General features: G+C 44.9%; 1 protein-coding gene across 1 annotated transcript in view; it reads left to right on the top strand.

Annotated features, from left to right (window-relative positions):
• The window catches only part of csmd2 (CUB and Sushi multiple domains 2), an 854,766-nt gene that overhangs the window by 517,050 nt on the left and 315,101 nt on the right, over positions 1–22,615 (top strand). Inside the window, 4 exon segments of the mRNA XM_082961372.1 lie at positions 3,338–3,540; positions 5,763–5,954; positions 14,758–14,896; positions 15,925–16,112. Of these exon segments, the coding sequence (XP_082817498.1) occupies positions 3,338–3,540; positions 5,763–5,954; positions 14,758–14,896; positions 15,925–16,112 (722 nt within the window).

Consider the following 22,615-nt stretch of genomic DNA (forward strand, 5'->3'; position numbering starts at 1 on the left):
TTGTTCTCCATGTAAATTACTCAAGCACAAACCAGCGTTCTCCTTCACTCCCTCTGACTTAGGGAAGGAGGAGGGAGGAGGGGTCAGAGTTAGGGGAGGAGGAGTGGTGTAGGAAGGAGGAGGAGTGGTGTAGGAAGGAGGAGGAGTCAGAGTTAGGGGAGGAGGAGTTAGGGGAGGAGGATGGGTCAGAGTTATGGGACGAGGATGTAGGGGAGGAGGAGGGGTCAGAGTTAGGGGAGGAGGAGTTAGGGGAGGAGGAGGGGTCAGAGTTAGGGGAGGAGGAGTTAGGGGAGGAGGGGGAGGAGGGGTCAGAGTTAGGGAGGAGGAGTTAGGGGAGGAGGGAGGAGGGGTCAGAGTTAGGGAGGAGGAGTTAGGGGCGGAGGAGGGGTCAGAGTTAGGGGAGGAGGAGTTAGGGGAGGAGGAGTGGTGTAGGAGGGAAGAGGAGTCAGAGATAGGGGAGGAGGGAGGAGGAGTCAGAGTCTGGGACAGGTAGCACGTCCGGTGAGCAGGTCGGGGATCCATAGCTGCAGGCAGAACAGTTGAAACTGGAGCAGCAGCACAACCAGGTGGACTGGGGATAGCCAGGAGTCATCAGGCCAGGTAGTCCTGAGGTACGGTCTTAGGGCTCAGGTCCTCCAGGAGGGGAGAGAGAGAGAGATGGGAGAATTAGAGGGAGCATAATATAAGATCATACCAGATAAGAAAGGAGAATTACACCAGATACGAGAGATTGATCCTAGCCCCTCGGGACATAGACTGTTGCAGCATAGATACTGTAGACTGAGCATTAGTAAGCCAATGACTCAGCCCTCGTAATAGGGTCAGAGGCAGAGAATCCCAGTGGAGAGAGGGAGCTGGCCGTGCAGAGACAGAAAGTATGGTTCGTCACTCCAGTGCCTTGTCGTTCACCTTCGCACCCCTGGGCCAGACTACACTCAATCATAGGACCCACTGAAGAGATGAGTCTTCAGTAAAGACTTAAAGATTGAGACCGAGTCTGCGTCTCTCACATGGGTAGGCAGACCATTCCATAAAAATGGAGCTCTATAGGAGAAAGCCCTGCCTCCAGCTGTTTGTTTAGAAATTCTAGGGACAGTTAGGAGGCCTGCGTCTTGTGACCGTAGCGTACGTGTAGGTATGTACGGCAGGACCAAATCAGAGAGATACGTAACACTTTGTAGGTTAGCAGTAAAACCTAGCCTTAACAGGAAGCCAGTGTAGAGAGGCTAGCATTGGAGAAATATGATCACATTTTTGGGTTCTAGATTCTGGACAAAAAGTTTCTGATTTCTGCAATGTTACTAAGATGGAAAAAAGCTGGCCTTGAACTATTCTTGATATGTTCGTCAGAAGAGAGATCAGGGTCCAGAGTAACGCCGAGGTCCTTCATAGTTTTATTTGAGACGACTGTACCACCATCAAGATTCATTGTCAGATCAAACAGCAGAGCTTTTTGTTTCTTGGAACGTAGAACAAACATCTTTGTTTTGTCTGAGTTTAAAAGTAAAAAAAATAAAAGATGCTATCCGCTTCCTTATGTCGGAAACACAGGCGTCCAGGGTATCGTCTGCATAGCAGTGAAAGGTGACATTGTGTTGCCAAATGACATCACCCAGAGGTAGAACGTATAGTGAAAACAATAGTGGTCCTAAAACGGAACCTTGAGGAACACCGAAACTTACCATTGATTTGTCAGAGGACAAACCATCCACAGAGAAAAACTGATATATTTCCAACAGATAATATCTAAACCAGGCCACAACTTATTGGTGTAGACCAATTAGGGTTTCTAATCTCTTCAAAATAATGTGGTGATCGATGGTGTCAAGAAAAGGTCTAGGAGCACAAGGACAGACGGTCTGACACCATTAAAATGAAATTTACCACCTTCTTGAGTGTGGTCTCAGTACTATGATGGGGTCTTAATAAACCAGACTGGAGCGTTTCCTGAACATTGTTTGTCTTCTGGAAGGCAGTGAGTTGCTGCTGAGCAACAGCTTTTTGTCTTGAATTTTTGAGAGGAATGGAAGATTTGAGAGTTGAAAAAAATATATATTGGGGTCAAGGTTTGGCTTTTTTAAGAGAGGCTTTATTACTGCCACTTTTAGTGAGCTTGGTATATATCCAGGGGATAGGGAGACGTATCATGTTCAACATACTACAGGAGGGCCAAATACAGGTAGTAGCTCTTTCAGTAGTTTAATTGGAATAGGGTCCAGCTGGCAGCTGGAAGGTTTAGAGGCCATGAATGTGTCAGGGTGCAGCCTAAATGTTAACTTCACATGAAGGGAACAAGGTTAAAAGCTGTGTCTTGAATGACTGTTAACTTTGAAGTTTTTTAAAAACTGAACTGTGAAATTCTACACATCAATTTCTATACCCTGTGTGTTACCAGTTAGATGCAGCTGTTGTATACACAGTGGTGTTCATTAAGCATCAGCTTGAAGAGCAGCTCACAGATCACTGCACCTGCACACAGCCCATCTATCTACCTAGCTCATCCCCATATTGTTATTTATTTTTTGGTCCTTTGCACCCCAGTATCTCTACTTGCACATTCATCTTCTGCACATCTATCACTCTAGTGTTTAATTGCTAAACTGTAATTACTTTGCCACTATGGCCTATTTATTGCCTTACTTCCCTAATCTTACTACATTTGCACACACAGTATATAGATTTTTCTATTGTGTTATTGACTGTACGTTTGTTTATTCCATGTGTAGCTCTGTGTTGTTGTTTGTGTCGCACTGCTTTGCTTTATCTTGGCCAGGTTGCAGTTGTAAATGAGAACTTGTTCTCAGCTGGCCTACCTGGTTAAATAAAGGGGAAATAAAATACATTTTAAAAAACAGTGGATGGTTAGGTTGTCCTCTTTTCAATCTCTACTCTTTTCAACCTCTCCTCCATCTCCCCTTCTTCTGTTCCCCTCTTCCCCCTTGCCTCCATGACTACCTCCTCTTCCTCTCTATACTTCCCCCTCGCCTCCATGACTATATCCTCTTCCTCTTCCTCTCTATACTTCCCCCTCTCTTCCCTCTTGCCTCCATGACTACCTCCTCTTCCTCTCTATACTTCCCCCTCGCCTCCATGACTATATCCTCTTCCTCTTCCTCTCTATACTTCCCCCTCTCTTCCCTCTTGCCTCCATGACTACCTCCTCTTCCTCTCTATACTTCCCCCTCTCTTCCCTCTTGCCTCCATGACTATATCCTCTTCCTCTCTATACTTCCCCCTCTCCTCTCCCCTTGCCTCCATGACTACCTCCTCTTCCTCTCTATACTTCCCCCTCTCCTCCCCCCTTGCCTCCATGACTAACTCCACTTCCTCTCTCCAGTCTCCACTTCCTGGTATTCCATACGGAGGAGGTTCATGATGTGTTGCGTATCTGGGACGGTCCCCAGGACGGAGGGGTCCTCCTGAGGGAGCTCAGCGGCTCGACCCTTCCGCCTGACGCCCACAGCACCTTCAACGCCGTCAGCCTCCAGTTCACAACCGACTTCTTCACATCCAAACAGGGCTTCGCTCTGCAGTTCTCTGGTAAGGAGGTTGAATGTTATATAGTATGCATGTGTAACAGTGTAGGTTCCGTCCCTCTCTTCGCCCCCAACCCGGGCTCGAACCAGGGACCCTCTGCACACATCAACAACTGACACCTCACGAAGCATCGTTACCCATCGCGCCACAAAAGCCACGGGCCCTTGCAGAGCAAAGGGGAACAACTACTTCAAGGTCTCAGAGCGAGTGACGTCACCGATTGAAACACTATTAGTGCGCACCACCGCTAACTAACTAGCCATTTCACATCGGTTACACATGAGAGGAAAAAAGAGGGTGATATGTTTGATTGTTAACCTCTTGGGGCTAGGTGGGACGCTAGCGTGCCACCCGTGGTGCACTCCATCAACAGCAGGTGCATTTCAAGAGCGGCAAATTTGAATCCAAATAAATGTCAAAATTCAAATTTTTCAAAAATACAACTATGTTACACCATTTGAAAGATAAACATCTCCTTAATCTAACCACGTTTTACGATTTCAAAAAGGTTTTACGGCGAAAGCATAAATTTAGAGTATGTTAGGACAGTACATTTACAAGAGTTGTGTGTAATGTTTTGTCAAGTCAAAGACAGTGTCACCAAAACCATAAAACCAGCTAAAATGATGCACTAACCTTTTACAATCTCCATCAGATGACACTCCTAGGACATTATGTTAGACAATGCATGCATTTTTAGTTCTATCAAGTTCATTTTTATATCCAAAAACAGCGTTTTACTATGGCATTGATGTTGAGGAAATCGTTTCCCTCCAATAACCGGCAGTCAAGTCAGCGTCAGAAATTAAATAATTAAAATTAGAAAACATTGTTAAAATATTATATTGTCATTTAAAGAATTATAGATTTACATCTCTTGAACGCAATCAACTTGCCAGATTTAAAAATAACCTTACTGGGAAATCACACTTTGCAATAATCTGAGCACTGCGCCCAGAAAAATACGCGTTGCGATACAGACTAGACGTCATGTTGGGGAGATCTAAAATCGAAAATACTATGTAAATAATCCATTACCTTTGATTCTCTTCATCAGATGTCACTTCCAGGTATCACAGGTCCATAACGAATGTAGTTTTGTTCAAAAAAGCTCATCATTTATGTCCAAAAATCTCCGTCTTGTTAGCACATGATGTAAGCCAGCCGGACTTCTCGTCATGAACGAGGGGAAAAAATATATTTCCGTTCGTTCAAACATGTCAAACGTTGTATAGCATAAATCATTAGGGCCTTTTTTAACCAGAACATGAATAATATTCAAGGTGGACGAATGCATACTCTTTTATAACGTATTGGAACGAGGGTACCCAACATGAAGTAGCGCGCCAGGTGTCTAATGGGACATCACCGTTCCATGGCTCTTGTTCGGTCAGATCTCCCTCCAGAAGACTCAAAACACTTTGTAAAGGCTGGTGACATCTAGTGGAAGCAATAGGAAGTGCCAAAATATTCCTAAACCCCTGTGTTTTTCAATGGGATAGGTTTAAAGTCAATACAACACATCAGGTATCCACTTCCTGTCAGAAAATGTCTCAGGGTTTTGCCTGCCAAATGAGTTCTGTTATACTCACAGACACCATTCAAACAGTTTTGGAAACTTTAGAGTGTTTTCTATCCATATATAATAAGTATATGCATATTCTAGTTACTGGGTAGGATTAGTAACCAGATTAAATCGGGTACATTTTTTTTATCCAGACGTGCAAATGCTGCCCCCTAGACCCAACAGGTTAACCAACCTTAAAATGAATTGGTCTGAATCACAAACGTATGTATGCACCTTTACTGTAAATAGAGCATGTGGTACCAAGGAGAGTTTTTCATGGAAGCTACATTCTAACTGTTCATGTTGAAACTGTACTGTATCCATATTGTTTATTGGTATATATATATGTTGAAGTAGCTATTCTACATACCTAGAAATAATTCTACCTTTTTATCAGCTTGTGATTAAATAACATGCATGTAAAAATAAAATAAGCTAATTTCCTGTTAGGATTCAGTTAGAACTGTACAGCTGGAGAGAGACAGTTTCCTGTTAGGATTCAGTTAGAACTGTACAGCTGGAGAGAGACAGTTTCCTGTTAGGATTCTGTTAGAACTGAGAGACAGTTTCCTGTTAGGATTCAGTTAGGACTGTACAGCTGGAGAGAGACAGTCTTGTTACCATCTGATTAATCTATTCTTTTCCCCTCTGTCTCCAGTGTCCACTGCTACGTCATGTAACGACCCAGGTCTGCCCGCCAACGGAACCCGTAGCGGGGACAGCAGGGAGCCCGGAGACCATGTTCTGTTCCAGTGTGATCCCGGTTACATCCTCCAGGGGGCCACCAAGATCACCTGCACAGAGATCAATAACCGCTTCTTCTGGAAGCCTGACCCCCCCACCTGCACAGGTAAGACATGTCAACCCTACACCACACCTGCACAGGTAAGACATGTTAACCCAACACCCCACCTGTACAGGTAAGACATGTTAACCCAACACCCCACCTGTACAGGTAAAACATGTTATCCCAACACCACACCTGTACAGGTAAAACATGTTCACCCAACACCACACCTGCACAGGTAAGACATGTCAACCCAACATCACACCTGCACAGGTAAGACATGTTAACCCAACACCACACCTGTACAGGTAAAACATGTTAACCCAACACCCCACCTGCACAGGTAAAACATGTTAACCCAACACCCCACCTGCACAGGTAAAACATGTTAACCCAACACCCCACCTGCACAGGTAAAACATGTCAACCCAACACCACACCTGTACAGGTAAAACATGTTAACCCAACACCACACCTGCACAGGTAAAACATGTTAACCTCTCTAGGGTCGGCGGGACGAAATCGTCCCACCTACGTAACAGCCAGTGGAATCCTGTGCCGCGTTATTCAAATACCTTAGCCTGTTAGGGCTAGGGGGCAGTATTGACACGGCTGGATAAAAAACATACCCGATTTAATCTGGTTACCACTCCTACCCAGTAACTAGAATATGCATATACTTATTACATATGGATAGAAAACACCCTAAATTTTCTAAAACTGTTTGAATGGTGTCTGTGAGTATAACAGAACTCATATGGCAGGTCAAAACCTGAGAGATTCCTTTACAGGAAGTGGCCTGTCTGACCATTTCTTGAACTTCTTTTCCATCTCTATCATTTACTAAGGATCTCTGCTCTAACGTGACACTTCCCACGTCGTCCATAGGCGCTCAGAGCCCGGGAAAAAACAGAATGTCGTCATTCCAGCCCCAGGCTGAAACACATTATCGCCTTTCTCAAGTGGCCGATCAAGGGACACTGGGCTTAGGCGCGTGACCCGACCGCCCCCGCCTTTGGGATTTTTTCCTCTGTTTGCCGAAAAGGAGATTCCCTGTCGGAATATTATCGCTTTTCTACGAGAAAAATGGCGTAAAAATTGATTTTAAACAGCGGTTGACATGCTTCGAAGTACGGTAATGGAATATTTAGAATTTTATTGTCACGAATTGCGCCATGCGCGCGACACTTCTTTACTATTTCGGATAGTGTCTGGAACGCACGAACAAAACGCCGCTATTCGGATATAACGATGGATTATTTTGGACCAAACCAACATTTGTTATTGAAGTAGCAGTCCTGGGTGTGCATTCTGACGAAGACAACAAAAGGTAATCAAACTTTTATAATAGTAAATATGATTATGGTGAGTGCTAAACTTGCCGGGTGTCTAAATAGCGAGCCCGTGATGCCTGGGCTATGTACTTAGAATATTGCAAAATGTGCTTTCACCAAAAAGCTATTTTAAAATCGGACATATCGAGTGCATAGAGGAGGTCTGTATCTATAATTCTTAAAATAATTGTTATGCTTTTTGTGAACGTTTATCGTGAGTAATTTAGTAAAATGTTAGCGAATTCCCCGGAAGTTTGCGGGGGGTATGCTAGTTCTGAACGTCACATGCTAATGTAAAAAGCTGGTTTTTGATATAAATATGAACTTGATTGAACAAAACATGCATGTATTGTATAACATAATGTCCTAGGGTTGTCATCTGATGAAGATCATCAAAGGTGAGTGCTGCATTTAGCTGTCTTCTGGGTTTTGGTGACATTATATGCTGGCTTGAAAAATGGGTGTCTGATTATTTCTGGCTTGGTACTCTGCTGACATAATCTAATGTTTTGCTTTCGTTGTAAAGCCTTTTTGAAATCGGACAGTGTGGTTAGATTAACGAGAGTCTTGTCTTTAAATAGCTGTAAAATAGTCATATGTTTGAGAAATTGAAGTAATAGGATTTTTACGGTTTTGAAAATCGCGCCACAGGCTGCCAGTGGCTGTTACGTAGGTGGGACGCAAGCGTCCCACCTAGCCCATAGAGGTTAAAAATGCTATTACTTCAAGCCAGAAATAATCAGACACCCATTTTTCAAGCTAGCATATAATGTCACATAAACCCAAACCACAGCTAAATGCAGCACTAACCTTTGATGATCTTCATCAGATGACACACCTAGGACATTATGTTATACAATACATGCATGTTTTGTTCAATCAAGTTCATATTTATATCAAAAACCAGCTTTTTACATTAGCATGTGACGTTCAGAACTAGCATACCCCCCCGCAAACTTCCGGTGAATTTACTAAACATTTACTAAATTACTCACGATAAACGTTCACAAAAAGCATAACAATTATTTTAAGAATTATAGATACAGAACTCCTCTATGCACTCGATATGTCCGATTTTAAAATAGCTTTTCGGTGAAAGCACATTTTGCAATATTCTGAGTAGAGAGCCCGGCATCACAGGGCTAGCTATTTAGACACCCAGCAAGTTTAGCACTCACCAAAGTCAGATTTACTATAAGAAAAATGTTATTACCTTTGGTGTTCTTCGTCAGAATGCACTCCCAGGACTGCTACTTCAATAACAAATGTTGGTTTGGTCCCAAATAATCCATAGTTATATCCAAATAGCAGCGTTTTGTTCGTGCGTTCAAGACACTATCCGAAAGGGTAAATAAGGGTTACGCGCACGACGCATTTCGTGACAAAAAAAATCTAAATATTCCATTACCGTACTTCGAAGCATGTCAACCGCTGTTTAAAATCAATTTTTACGCCATTTTTCTTGTAAAAAAGCGATAATATTCGGACCGGGAATCTGCGTTTAGGTTCAGAGACGAACGAAAATAAAAACATGGGGTCGACTCGTGCACGCGCCTAAGTCCATTGTCCTCTGATAGAGCACTTGCCAAAAGCGCTAATGTGTTTCAGCCTGGGGCTGGAATTACATCATTCAGCTTTTTCCCGCCTTCTGAGAGCCTATGGGAGCCGTAGGAAGTGTCACGTTACAGCAAAGATCCTCAGTCTTCAATTAACACAGTCAAGAAGCTCAAGGAATGGTCAGACAGGCCACTTCCTGTAAGGAATCTTCTCAGGTTTTTGCCTGCCATATGAGTTTTGTTATACTCACAGACACCATTCAAACAGTTTTAGAAACTTTAGGGTGTTTTCTATCCAAAGCCAATAATTATATGCATATTCTAGTTACTGGGCAGGAGTAGTAACCAGATTAAATCGGGTACGTTTTTTATCCGGCCGTGCAAATACTGCCCCCTATCCCCAACAGGTTAACCTCCCACCAGCATAGGTAAGAACACCGCTAGATTCCCCACCTGCAAAGATAAAACCAGTCTGTACCAGGTAGACCTACCTACAACCCAGTCTGTACCAGGTATACATACCTACAACCCAGTCTGTACCAGGTAGACCTACCTACAACCCAGTCTGTACCAGGTAGCCCTACCTACAACCCAGTCTGTACCAACGTTACCTACCTACAACCCAGTCTGTACCAGGTAGACCTACCTACAACCCAGTCTGTACCAGGTAGACCCACCTACAACCCAGTCTGTACCAGGTAGACCTACCTACAACCCAGTCTGTATCAGGTAGACCTACCTACAACCCAGTCTGTATCAGGTAGACCTACCTACAAACCAGTCTGTACCAGGTAGACCCACCTACAACCCAGTCTGTACCAGGTAGACCTACCTACAACCCAGTCTGTACCAATTATACCAACCTACAACCCAGTCTGTACCAATTATACCAACCTACAACCTAAGTCTGTACCAACGTTACCTACCTACAAGTAATTTTCACACAGCCACCCAATGTGTTTACCAACTGAACCTGCCACAACTAGACCTGCTACAGTTCTCCAGATGATGGTCTTCCCATGTAGCTTCTCTACCTGCTACAGTTCTCCAGATGATGGTCATACCATGTAGCTTCTCTGTTACCTGCTACAGTTCTCCAGATGATGGTCTTCCCATGTAGCTTCTCTGTTACCTGCTACAGTTCTCCAGATGATGGTCATACCATGTAGCTTCTCTGTTACCTGCTACAGTTCTCCAGATGATGGTCTTCCCATGTAGCTTCTCTGTTACCTGCTACAGTTCTCCAGATGATGGTCATACCATGTAGCTTCTCTACCTGCTACAGTTCTCCAGATGATGGTCATACCATGTAGCTTCTCTACCTGCTACAGTTCTCCAGATGATGGTCATACCATGTAGCTTCTCTGTTACCTGCTACAGTTCTCCAGATGATGGTCTTCCCATGTAGCTTCTCTGTTACCTGCTACAGTTCTCCAGATGATGGTCATACCATGTAGCTTCTCTACCTGCTACAGTTCTCCAGATGATGGTCATACCATGTAGCTTCTCTACCTGCTACAGTTCTCCAGATGATGGTCATACCATGTAGCTTCTCTACCTGCTACAGTTCTCCAGATGATGGTCTTCCCATGTAGCTTCTCTGTTACCTGCTACAGTTCTCCAGATGATGGTCATACCATGTAGCTTATCTACCTGCTACAGTTCTCCAGATGATGGTCATACCATGTAGCTTATCTACCTGCTACAGTTCTCCAGATGATGGTCATACCATGTAGCTTCTCTGTTACCTGCTACAGTTCTCCAGATGATGGTCTTCCCATGTAGCTTCTCTGTTACCTGCTACAGTTCTCCAGATGATGGTCATACCATGTAGCTTCTCTACCTGCTACAGTTCTCCAGATGATGGTCATACCATGTAGCTTCTCTACCTGCTACAGTTCTCCAGATGATGGTCATACCATGTAGCTTCTCTACCTGCTACAGTTCTCCAGATGATGGTCATACCATGTAGCTTCTCTGTTACCTGCTACAGTTCTCCAGATGATGGTCTTCCCATGTAGCTTCTCTACCTGCTACAGTTCTCCAGATGATGGTCATACCATGTAGCTTCTCTGTTACCTGCTACAGTTCTCCAGATGATGGTCTTCCCATGTAGCTTCTCTGTTACCTGCTACAGTTCTCCAGATGATGGTCATACCATGTAGCTTATCTACCTGCTACAGTTCTCCAGATGATGGTCATACCATGTAGCTTATCTACCTGCTACAGTTCTCCAGATGATGGTCATACCATGTAGCTTCTCTGTTACCTGCTACAGTTCTCCAGATGATGGTCATACCATGTAGCTTCTCTGTTACCTGCTACAGTTCTCCAGATGATGGTCTTCCCATGTAGCTTCTCTGTTACCTGCTACAGTTCTCCAGATGATGGTCATATCATGTAGCCTCTCTACCTGCTACAGTTCTCCAGATGATGGTCATACCATGTAGCTTCTCTGTTACCTGCTACAGTTCTCCAGATGATGGTCTTCCCATGTAGCTTCTCTACCTGCTACAGTTCTCCAGATGATGGTCATACCATGTAGCTTCTCTGTTACCTGCTACAGTTCTCCAGATGATGGTCTTCCCATGTAGCTTCTCTGTTACCTGCTACAGTTCTCCAGATGATGGTCATACCATGTAGCTTCTCTACCTGCTACAGTTCTCCAGATGATGGTCTTCCCATGTAGCTTCTCTGTTACCTGCTACAGTTCTCCAGATGATGGTCATACCATGTAGCTTCTCTGTTACCTGACATAGCCTTTCCTACAACCACGGCTTGTTGCAGTACCCATCCTTTCTGCACAGCTCATTAGCTGCCAGTATATTTATACCACTTAATGACAAAGCTACTTTTTATAACCCTATTTCCATCCTCCTCAGTGACAACACTCTCTGTCTGTCTGTCTGTCTGTCTGTCTGTCTGTCTGTCTGTCTGTCTGTCTGTCTGTCTGTCTGTCTGTCTGTCTGTCTGTCTGTCTGTCTGTCTGTCTGTCTGTCTGTCTGTCTGTCTGTCTGTCTGTCTGTCTGTCTGTCTGTCTGTCTGTCTGTCTGTCCCCTGAATATCTGTCAGCCCACAGAGAGACTGGCTCCAGAATGTCCCCCTATTCTCTAGACAGAGAAATAGGGGACCATTTGGGACACATCCAGAGACAGAGTAGAGAAATGTAATTTAAGATCCTCTCAGTAACAGCAGACAGACTCAAACAGCCTCCCAGATAGAAGGACAGACTGATGTTGCACTGCTTTTCATTCTATATGGGATCACAGAGTCCTCTGACTTTGGTCTCCGCTAGAGACCGAGAGAGAAGATGGAGAGAGAGAGAGAGAGAGAGAGAGACAGAGAAGAGACAGAGTGAGAGAGACAGAGAGAGACAGAACGAAAGAGAGAGAGACAGAGAGAGAGATACAGAGAGAGACAGAGAGAGTGAGAGACAGAACAAAAGAGACAGAGAGAGAGACAGAGACAGAGAGACAGAGAGACAGAGAGACAGAGAGAGAGAAGATAGAGAGAGAGTGAGAGACAGAAAGAGACAGAGAGAGACAGAGAGACAGAACGAAAGAGAGAGAGAGAGAGAGAGTCGCTAGTTAACAACAGCAATTAAGACATTGTAATTAGCTTCCTTGTTTAATCAGGGCCAGGCGTAATTAGTTTGAAGGTTCCTTTGAAAACACAAACAGAGGGAGATAGGTCATGAGTCGTGTGTGTTCCTGGCTCCAAAGGTGAAAACCTAACAGGGTTTAATGTCGACAGGCATTAGTGGAGTCTCAATACTGTTGAACCTCCTCAATGGGCCTTTATTGACTTAGCCAAATACATGATATAGGTTCTGACTACACTGACTTGGTCAAATACAGTTAGGCCCATATCCGATTTGGAGTTCATTAGTTACCTCAATGCAGCATACACACAGGGGTCTGTTTGGCTTGATAGCAAACCACATGCCCACAGAAGCTAGAGCTAGCTATGCTAGCATATGGAAGGTAATGAATTGGCAGTGGTGGGAAAAGTACCCAATACTCATACTTGAGTAAATATACAGAAAATGACTCAAGTAAAAGTGAAAGTCACCCAGTAAAATACTACTTGTGTAAAAGTCTAAAAGTAATTCCTGATATCAGTCAAACCAGATAGCACAATTTTCTTGTTTTTTTATTTATTTTACAAATGGTCAGGGGCACACTTCAACACTCAGACATAATGTACAAATGAAGCATTTGTGTTTAGTGAGTCTGCCAGATCAGAGGCAGTAGAGATGACCAGGGATGTTCTCTGTTTAGTGAGTCCTCCAGATCAGAGGCAGTAGGGATGACATGGGATGTTCTCTGTTTAGTGAGTCCTCCAGATCAGAGGCAGTAGGGATGACCAGGGATGTTCTCTGTTTAGTGAGTCCTCCAGATCAGAGGCAGTAGGGATGACCAGGGATGTTCTCTGTTTAGTGAGTCCTCCAGATCAGAGGCAGTAGAGATGACCAGGGATGTTCTCTGTTTAGTGAGTCCTCCAGATCAGAGGCAGTAGGGATGACCAGGGATGTTCTCTGTTTAGTGAGTCCTCCAGATCAGAGGCAGTAGGGATGACCAGGGATGTTCTCTGTTTAGTGAGTCCTCCAGATCAGAGGCAGTAGGGATGACCAGGGATGTTCTCTGTTTAGTGAGTCCTCCAGATCAGAGGCAGTAGAGATGACCAGGGATGTTCTCTGTTTAGTGAGTCCTCCAGATCAGAGGCAGTAGGGATGACCAAGGATGTTCTCTGTTTAGTGAGTCCTCCAGATCAGAGGCGGTAGGGATGACCAGGGATGTTCTCTGTTTAGTGAGTCCTCCAGATCAGAGGCAGTAGGGATGACCAGGGATGTTCTCTGTTTAGTGAGTCCTCCAGATCAGAGGCAGTAGGGATGACCAGGGATGTTCTCTGTTTAGTGAGTCCTCCAGATCAGAGGCAGTAGGGATGACCAGGGATGTTCTCTGTTTAGTGAGTCCTCCAGATCAGAGGCAGTAGGGATGACCAGGGATGTTCTCTGTTTAGTGAGTCCTCCAGATCAGAGGCAGTAGGGATGACCAGGGATGTTCTCTGTTTAGTGAGTCCTCCAGATCAGAGGCAGTAGGGATGACCAAGGATGTTCTCTGTTTAGTGAGTCCTCCAGATCAGAGGCAGTAGAGATGACCAGGGATGTTCTCTGTTTAGTGAGTCCTCCAGATCAGAGGCAGTAGGGATGACCAGGGATGTTCTCTGTTTAGTGAGTCCTCCAGATCAGAGGCAGTAGGGATGACCAGGGATGTTCTCTGTTTAGTGAGTCCTCCAGATCAGAGGCAGTAGGGATGACCAGGGATGTTCTCTGTTTAGTGAGTCCTCCAGATCAGAGGCAGTAGGGATGACCAGGGATGTTCTCTGTTTAGTGAGTCCTCCAGATCAGAGGCAGTAGGGATGACCAGGGATGTTCTCTGTTTAGTGAGTCCTCCAGATCAGAGGCAGTAGGGATGACCAGGGATGTTCTCTGTTTAGTGAGTCCTCCAGATCAGAGGCAGTAGGGATGACCAGGGATGTTCTCTGTTTAGTGAGTCCTCCAGATCAGAGGCAGTAGGGATGACCAGGGATGTTCTCTGTTTAGTGAGTCCTCCAGATCAGAGGCAGTAGGGATGACCAAGGATGTTCTCTGTTTAGTGAGTCCTCCAGATCAGAGGCAGTAGAGATGACCAGGGATGTTCTCTGTTTAGTGAGTCCTCCAGATCAGAGGCAGTAGGGATGACCAAGGATGTTCTCTGTTTAGTGAGTCCTCCAGATCAGAGGCAATAGGGATGACCAAGGATGTTCTCTGTTTAGTGAGTCCTCCAGATCAGAGGCAGTAGGGATGACCAAGGATGTTCTCTGTTTAGTGAGTCCTCCAGATCAGAGGCAGTAGGGATGACCAGGGATGTTCTCTTGTTATCTGTATCTTCCTCTACTTCTCATGTTCCTCTCCTCTCTCTCCCTGTATCACAGCTCCGTGTGGGGGGAACCTGACGGACCGCACTGGGCTGATCCTGTCCCCAGAGTACCCCGAGCCGTACCCCCACGGGCGAGAGTGCGACTGGACCGTCTCGGTCACCCCTGACTACGTCATCGCACTCAATTTCAACCAGTGAGCAAGACGCTAATTACATCTAATTACATCCTAACGTCCAATCAAATGTTCACTTTGTCGAATATTGATGCCATTGGGAGACTTCCAAGTCGAAATTTTGGATTCTCCCTCGTAGAGAACATGCATGGACGGTGTCAATGTTGAGGTCAACTAATATCAACATGTCTGTGCTATTAGCACCCACGTTATTCCCTGGTCAGTTCATATGGTCTAGAGTACTCCTTACCCACGTTATTCCCTGGTCAGTTCATATGGTCTAGAGTACTCCTTACCCACGTTATTCCCTGGTCAGTTCATATGGTCTAGAATACTCCTTACCCACGTTATTCCCTGGTCAGTTCATATGGTCTAGAATACTCCTTACCCACGTTATTCCCTGGTCAGTTCATATGGTCTAGAGTACTCCTTACCCACGTTATTCCCTGGTCAGTTCATATGGTCTAGAGTACTCCTTACCCACGTTATTCCCTGGTCAGTTCATATGGTCTAGAATACTCCTTACCCACGTTATTCCCTGGTCAGTTCATATGGTCTAGAATACTCCTTACCCACGTTATTCCCTAGTCAGTTCATATGGTCAAGAATACTCCTTACCCACGTTATTCCCTGGTCAGTTCATATGGTCTAGAATACTCCTTACCCACGTTATTCCCTGGTCAGTTCATATGGTCTAGAATACTCCTTACCCACGTTATTCCCTGGTCAGTTCATATGGTCTAGAATACTCCTTACCCACGTTATTCCCTAGTCAGTTCATATGGTCAAGAATACTCCTTACCCACGTTATTCCCTGGTCAGTTCATATGGTCTAGAATACTCCTTACCCACGTTATTCCCTGGTCAGTTCATATGGTCTAGAATACTCCTTACCCACGTTATTCCCTGGTCAGTTCATATGGTCTAGAATACTCCTTACCCACGTTATTCCCTGGTCAGTTCATATGGTCTAGAATACTCCTTACCCAATACTTGACACAATTATATTTTCTAATGTAACCAGTTCTTTCCTTCTCTGTGTTGTTCAGGTTCAGTCTGGAGCCCAGCTACGACTTCCTCCATATCTATGACGGTCCTGACTCCCTCCACCCTCTGCTGGGGAGTTTCTATGGTACTGACGTCCCCGACCGCATCGAGAGCAGTTCCAACACGCTCTTCCTCGCCTTCCGCAGCGACGCGTCGCTCAGCAGCAACGGCTTCATCCTGCAGTACACAGGTAGATCGCCCCCTAGCGGTGGGAGGACTAAAGTGCTTGTCTGTTTTTGTTATTTTGTATTGGTGGTACATTTAGGGATGATTTAGGTTCTGTGTATTATTTTACTTATTTGGGTTTGTCTGTCCTTAAAAGCATATTATTATCATCAGTTTGGGTATTAGCTAAATAAGCTAAAAAGAAATGCATTGTGGTTTTTAGATCACGTTTGATTTACCCTTGTTGTGTACAATTCATTTTTCGTCTCTCTGACAGCTAGTTTGTGCCTGGCTTTTGTATGTGTTTATGACTCTGCTCTGAGGGTTTTTTAAAAACCTTGTGATTCTTTTCGTTTCAAACTCCTCTTCAAGCATATTGCTGAAGTGTGTACTTACCGACCTTGTACATTGTTCCTTTCAACTTCCAACTGTTTCCACTTCAAATTGCTCTGGATTAGTTGTGTCAAAACGTCTTCAGAGAAGAAACGGTGCTTTAACACGTTGTCTTGATCACCCAGTCAATGGACCGTGTCTGGGCTTAATTATCGACCCCTAGCTTTTCTAGTAGCGAACCTGAGAATAATTATGAACACTATATATATATATATATATATATATATATATATAAATGAGAGAAGGAGAGAGAGCTGTGTTTGATCATTGCCTCTCTGTCGTCGGTGTGCCACACCAAAGGCTTCTCATACATTTTAGCAAACGTCCGTTTGATGTCACACACACTCCTGTATCTCGCTGAGTTTGACCGACCACGCTTTTGTGGTTTGTTTGGGGCACAACGGTACAGTACACACTGTTTATACAGGATCACAGACGATCATAGTCATTCAAGATCACAGGCTCCCCTGTGTGTGTGTGTGCGTGTGTGTGTTGGTGTGTGACGGGTCTGGTAACTGATTTGTGTGTTGTGTGTGTGTAACAGTTGGTTGACAGGTCTGGTAACTGATTTGTGTGTTGTGTTTGCAGGTTGTTTCTCAGAGGGCTTGGATCCTGTAGTGGTAAATATCTGTTATCAGGAATAGAGGATTAAACATAATTGGAAATTAAAGGGGCAACATCAGTTGGGACTTTAATTTAAAAGACCTGGGTTTATAGTCTAGAGATCTCTGCATCAATAAGGCCTATTGTGTTAGAGTAGTTTGGGGTAGTCAGAGTCTAAAAGACAGGGAGTAAACGCTGTTTGGGGTAGTCAGAGTCTAAAAGACAGAGAGTAAACTCTGTTTGGGGTAGTCAGGGTCAGCTTCGAATGTATTACTGAATTTCACTAAACACATTGTGGTTGAATAAGGAACACCATTTTGGGTAATATGGGTACTTTACATTTTGGAATGGTAGATCGTAAAAGTCAGAAGAGATAAAAAGAAAAGGAGAGATGAAAAGGAAAGGAGAGATGGAAGGAAAAGGAGAGATGGAAGGAAAGGAGAGATGGAAGGAAAGGAGAGATGGAAGGAAAAGGAGAGATGAAAAGGAAAGGAGAGATGGAAGGAAAGGAGAGATGGAAGGAAAGGAGAGATTACATGAAAATAATAGCCTATACCTTCTGTTTGGCATCATCAGTAACAAGACGGCCCGTTAGCAACAGGTCACAACAACATTACCAACAGTAACAAGACGGCCCGTTAGCAACAGGTCACAACAACATTACCATCAGTAACAAGACGGCCCGTTAGCAACAGGTCACAACAACATTACCATCAGTAACAAGACGGCCCGTTAGCAACAGCATTACCATCAGTAACAAGACGGCCCGTTAGCAACAGGTCACAACAACATTACCATCAGTAACAAGACGGCCCGTTAGCAACAACATTACCAACAGTAACAAGACGGCCCGTTAGCAACAACATTACCAACAGTAACAAGACGGCCCGTTAGCAACAACATTACCATCAGTAACAAGACGGCCCGTTAGCAACAGGTCACAACAACATTACCAACAGTAACAAGACGGCCCGTTAGCAACAGGTCACAACAACATTACCATCAGTAACAAGACGGCCCGTTAGCAACAGGTCACAACAACATTACCATCAGTAACAAGACGGCCCGTTAGCAACAGGTCACAACAACATTACCAACAGTAACAAGACGGCCCGTTAGCAACAACATTACCATCAGTAACAAGACGGCCCGTTAGCAACAGGTCACAACAACATTACCATCAGTAACAAGACGGCCCGTTAGCAACAGGTCACAACAACATTACCATCAGTAACAAGACGGTCCGTTAGCAACAGGTCACAACAACATTACCATCAGTAACAAGACGGCCCGTTAGCAACAGGTCACAACAACATTACCATCAGTAACAAGACGGCCCGTTAGCAACAACATTACCAACAGTAACAAGACGGCCCGTTAGCAACAGGTCACAACAACATTACCAACAGTAACAAGACGGCCCGTTAGCAACAACATTACCAACAGTAACAAGACGGCCCGTTAGCAACAACATTACCAACAGTAACAAGACGGCCCGTTAGCAACAGGTCACAACAACATTACCATCAGTAACAAGACGGCCCGTTAGCAACAACATTACCAACAGTAACAAGACGGCCCGTTAGCAACAACATTACCAACAGTAACAAGACGGCCCGTTAGCAACAACATTACCATCAGTAACAAGACGGCCCGTTAGCAACAGGTCACAACAACATTACCATCAGTAACAAGACGGCCCGTTAGCAACAACATTACCAACAGTAACAAGACGGCCCGTTAGCAACAACATTACCAACAGTAACAAGACGGCCCGTTAGCAACAACATTACCATCAGTAACAAGACGGCCCGTTAGCAACAGGTCACAACAACATTACCATCAGTAACAAGACGGCCCGTTAGCAACAACATTACCAACAGTAACAAGACGGCCCGTTAGCAACAACATTACCAACAGTAACAAGACGGCCCGTTAGCAACAACATTACCAACAGTAACAAGACGGCCCGTTAGCAACAGGTCACAACAACATTACCATCAGTAACAAGACGGCCCGTTAGCAACAACATTACCATCAGTAACAAGACGGCCCGTTAGCAACAACATTACCAACAGTAACAAGACGGCCCGTTAGCAACAGGTCACAACAACATTACCAACAGTAACAAGACGGCCCGTTAGCAACAACATTACCAACAGTAACAAGACGGCCCGTTAGCAACAACATTACCAACAGTAACAAGACGGCCCGTTAGCAACAACATTACCAACAGTAACAAGACGGCCCGTTAGCAACAACATTACCAACAGTAACAAGACGGCCCGTTAGCAACAGGTCACAACAACATTACCATCAGTAACAAGACGGCCCGTTAGCAACAACATTACCATCAGTAACAAGACGGCCCGTTAGCAACAACATTACCATCAGTAACAAGACGGCCCGTTAGCAACAACATTACCAACAGTAACAAGACGGCCCGTTAGCAACAGGTCACAACAACATTACCAACAGTAACAAGACGGCCCGTTAGCAACAACATTACCATCAGTAACAAGACGGCCCGTTAGCAACAGGTCACAACAACATTACCATCAGTAACAAGACGGCCCGTTAGCAACAGGTCACAACAACATTACCAACAGTAACAAGACGGCCCGTTAGCAACAACATTACCAACAGTAACAAGACGGCCCGTTAGCAACAGGTCACAACAACTGTCTTTGAAATGACCGTACTTGTGTTTACTGTTAAGGAGTGCAGGGTCAAATCTGATCGGTCATTCTGTGGTCATTATTTGTACACATTGAACATGGCATTTGCCTTGTGCTTTCTCAAGGTGAGGCCGTGAGATCTACATTCAACTAGGACATTAATCTCATGTTTATTTAAGTCTGATGTTTGACGTTGAAGATTAATGGAGTGGCTTGTTCCTCTGCAATGTTTATAATCTATGTATTTCGATCTGTGGTCCAGGGCTCTAGCTAGGAGCTGTGTACAGCTACACACACACACACACACACACACACACACACACACACACACACACACACACACACAGAGTTCTGGTTCAGGACTGAGACAGACAGTTGTGTGTAGTCAGCAGACCTTTGGACAGAGCGATGTCACTCTCAATAAGGTCCTTGTCCTGACAGTCTGTCTGTCTGTTTGTCTTACTCCTTACCTTTACCAGTTAGAGATGGGAGGGGAGGTAGGGGGAGAGAGGGAGAGGTGGAGATGGGAGGGGAGTTAGAGGGAGGAAGAGGTGGAGATGGGATAGGAGTTATCGGGAGAGAGGGAGGGAGAGGTGGGGAGGGGAGGTAGGGGGAGAGATGCACGGAGAGGTGGAGATGGTGGGGGGAGATGGTAGGGGGAGAGAGGGAGGGAGAGGGGGAGATGGTAAGGTGAGAGAGGGAAGGTGGAGATGGTAGGGTGAGTGAGAGAGAGAGAGAGAGAGGGAAGGAGAGGGGGAGATGGTAGGGGGATAAGGGAGGGAGAGGTGGAGATGGTAGGGGGAGAGAGGGAGGGAGAGGGGGAGATTATAGAGGAAGAGAGGGAGGGAGCGGTGGAGGGATTCTGTTTTTTTGCCTCCCTAGTCCTACCTCTTTCAGCCAAAGATGAAAGGGTACTGGCATGCTAGAGAGAGAGAGAGGGAGAGAGAGAGAGAGAGGGCGGGAGAGAGAGAGGGAGAGGGAGAGGGAGAGAGAGGGAGATGGAGAGAGAGCGAGAGAGAGCGAGAGAGAGAGAGAGAGAGAGAGAGAGGGAAGGAGAGGGGGAGATTATAGAGGAAGAGAGGGAGGGAGCGGTGGAGGGATTCTGTTTTTTTGCCTCCCTAGTCCTACCTCTTTCAGCCAAAGATGAAAGGGTACTGGCATGCTAGAGAGAGAGAGAGGGAGAGAGAGAGAGGGAGGGAGAGAGAGAGGGAGAGGGAGAGGGAGAGAGAGAGAGAGAGAGAGAGAGAGAGAGAGGGAGGGAGAGGGAGAGAGGGAGAGAGAGAGAGAGCAAAGGAAAGGGAAAGGGAGAGAGTGAGGGAGAGAGAGAGGGAGAGAGAGAGAGGGAGAGGGAGAGAGGGAGGGAGAGAGCTGGAGAGACAAGGAGAGAGCGAGAGAGAGCAAGGGAAAGGGTGAGAGTGAGAGAGAGAGAGGGAGAGAGAGGGAGAGGGAGGGAGGGAGAGGGAGAGAGATGGAGAGACAAGGAGAGAGAGCAAGGGAGAGAGTGAGAGGGGGGTGGAAAGTAGGATGGAATGGGAGATGGAGACACATTCAGAAAATAAATGAACCAAAAACAAATTGAACGAATCAAATCACACCATCTGTCTTCAGGTCTTTCACCAGTCCATCTTAGTTTCTTCAGCTGCATATCTGCAGATATATTACCGTACATATTTCCTGTCTGATTTGTTGGCTAGTTGATATATTTTTTGGTTGTATTATTTATTTCACCTTTATTTAACCAGGTAGGTCAGTTGAGAACAAGTTCTCATTTACAACTGCGACCTGGCCAAGATAAAGCAAAGCAGTGAGACAAAAACAACACAGAGTTACACATAAGAATAAACAAACGTACAGTCAGTAAACACAATAGAAAAGAAAAATCCATGTATAGTCAATAATACAATAGAAAAAGCTATGTACAGTGTGTGCAAATGTAGAAGAGTAGGGAGGTAAGGCAATAAATAGGCCATGGAGGTGAAAATAATTACAATTTAGCATTAATACTGGAGTGATAGATGTGCAGATGATGATGATGTGCAAGTAGAGATAATGGGGTACAAGAGGGTAAGTAATGTTGTGTCTTTGGCAACAATTTGGTCTTTCAGTAGCAGCCAATTATTATTCGACACCTTCTTCAGTCTCATCTGAAAGTTGTAAATTCTTGGTTATCTTCCTGGCTAACAAGTTGAATCAGCAATACAAAATTTGGTTTAATTATTTATTTGCTAAATACCTAAACAAATAACACAAATTTACACATACACAGGATGGGTCATACATTGATTGCTAATTATGTCGTAAAAGAAAAGGTCCCTAGCGGACGGAACAGATATGACGGCTGGTTACACAAAGAGAGGGGGTTGGGTTTGAATGAGAGAGCGGGAAGACTGAGGAAAAAAGGGAGAGCTATACTATCGTAAATACAGAATCTTATGCATTCTAAATAACCGCCCATTTGGAAAAGGAAAAATGCAAGTAATATTTAGTCTGAGGTGTGCTTCAATAGGTTGGTCGTAGATGGAAGGCAGTGTTGCTCAACAGAGATCTTCCTTGTCCTCTGAAGAATGTCTCTAGTGGTAAACTGGATACGTTATAGTATCGTCGTTGTGTGTTAGACGGGATACGTCGTCCGTCCTTTCCTAGCCCATGTTTACAGTTGCTGCGGCTAACTCAATCGGCTAGGAGGTCTCACTTCTTTAGAGTTCAAAGTTCATACCAAGTTGCCATACTTTTAGCTCATGCTATATTCTGGCTGGTATAGTCAAGTGTCGTCCGTCATCTTCACGTTGAAATTCGATTTCGTTAGGTTCTTATCTTAGCCCTTTCGACGTGGGGACCGTCGTCTTCTCGTCCT

This window comes from Salmo salar, chromosome 14, assembly GCF_965601325.2.
Source record: "Salmo salar chromosome 14, fSalSal1, whole genome shotgun sequence".
Classification (NCBI taxonomy): domain Eukaryota; kingdom Metazoa; phylum Chordata; class Actinopteri; order Salmoniformes; family Salmonidae; genus Salmo; species Salmo salar.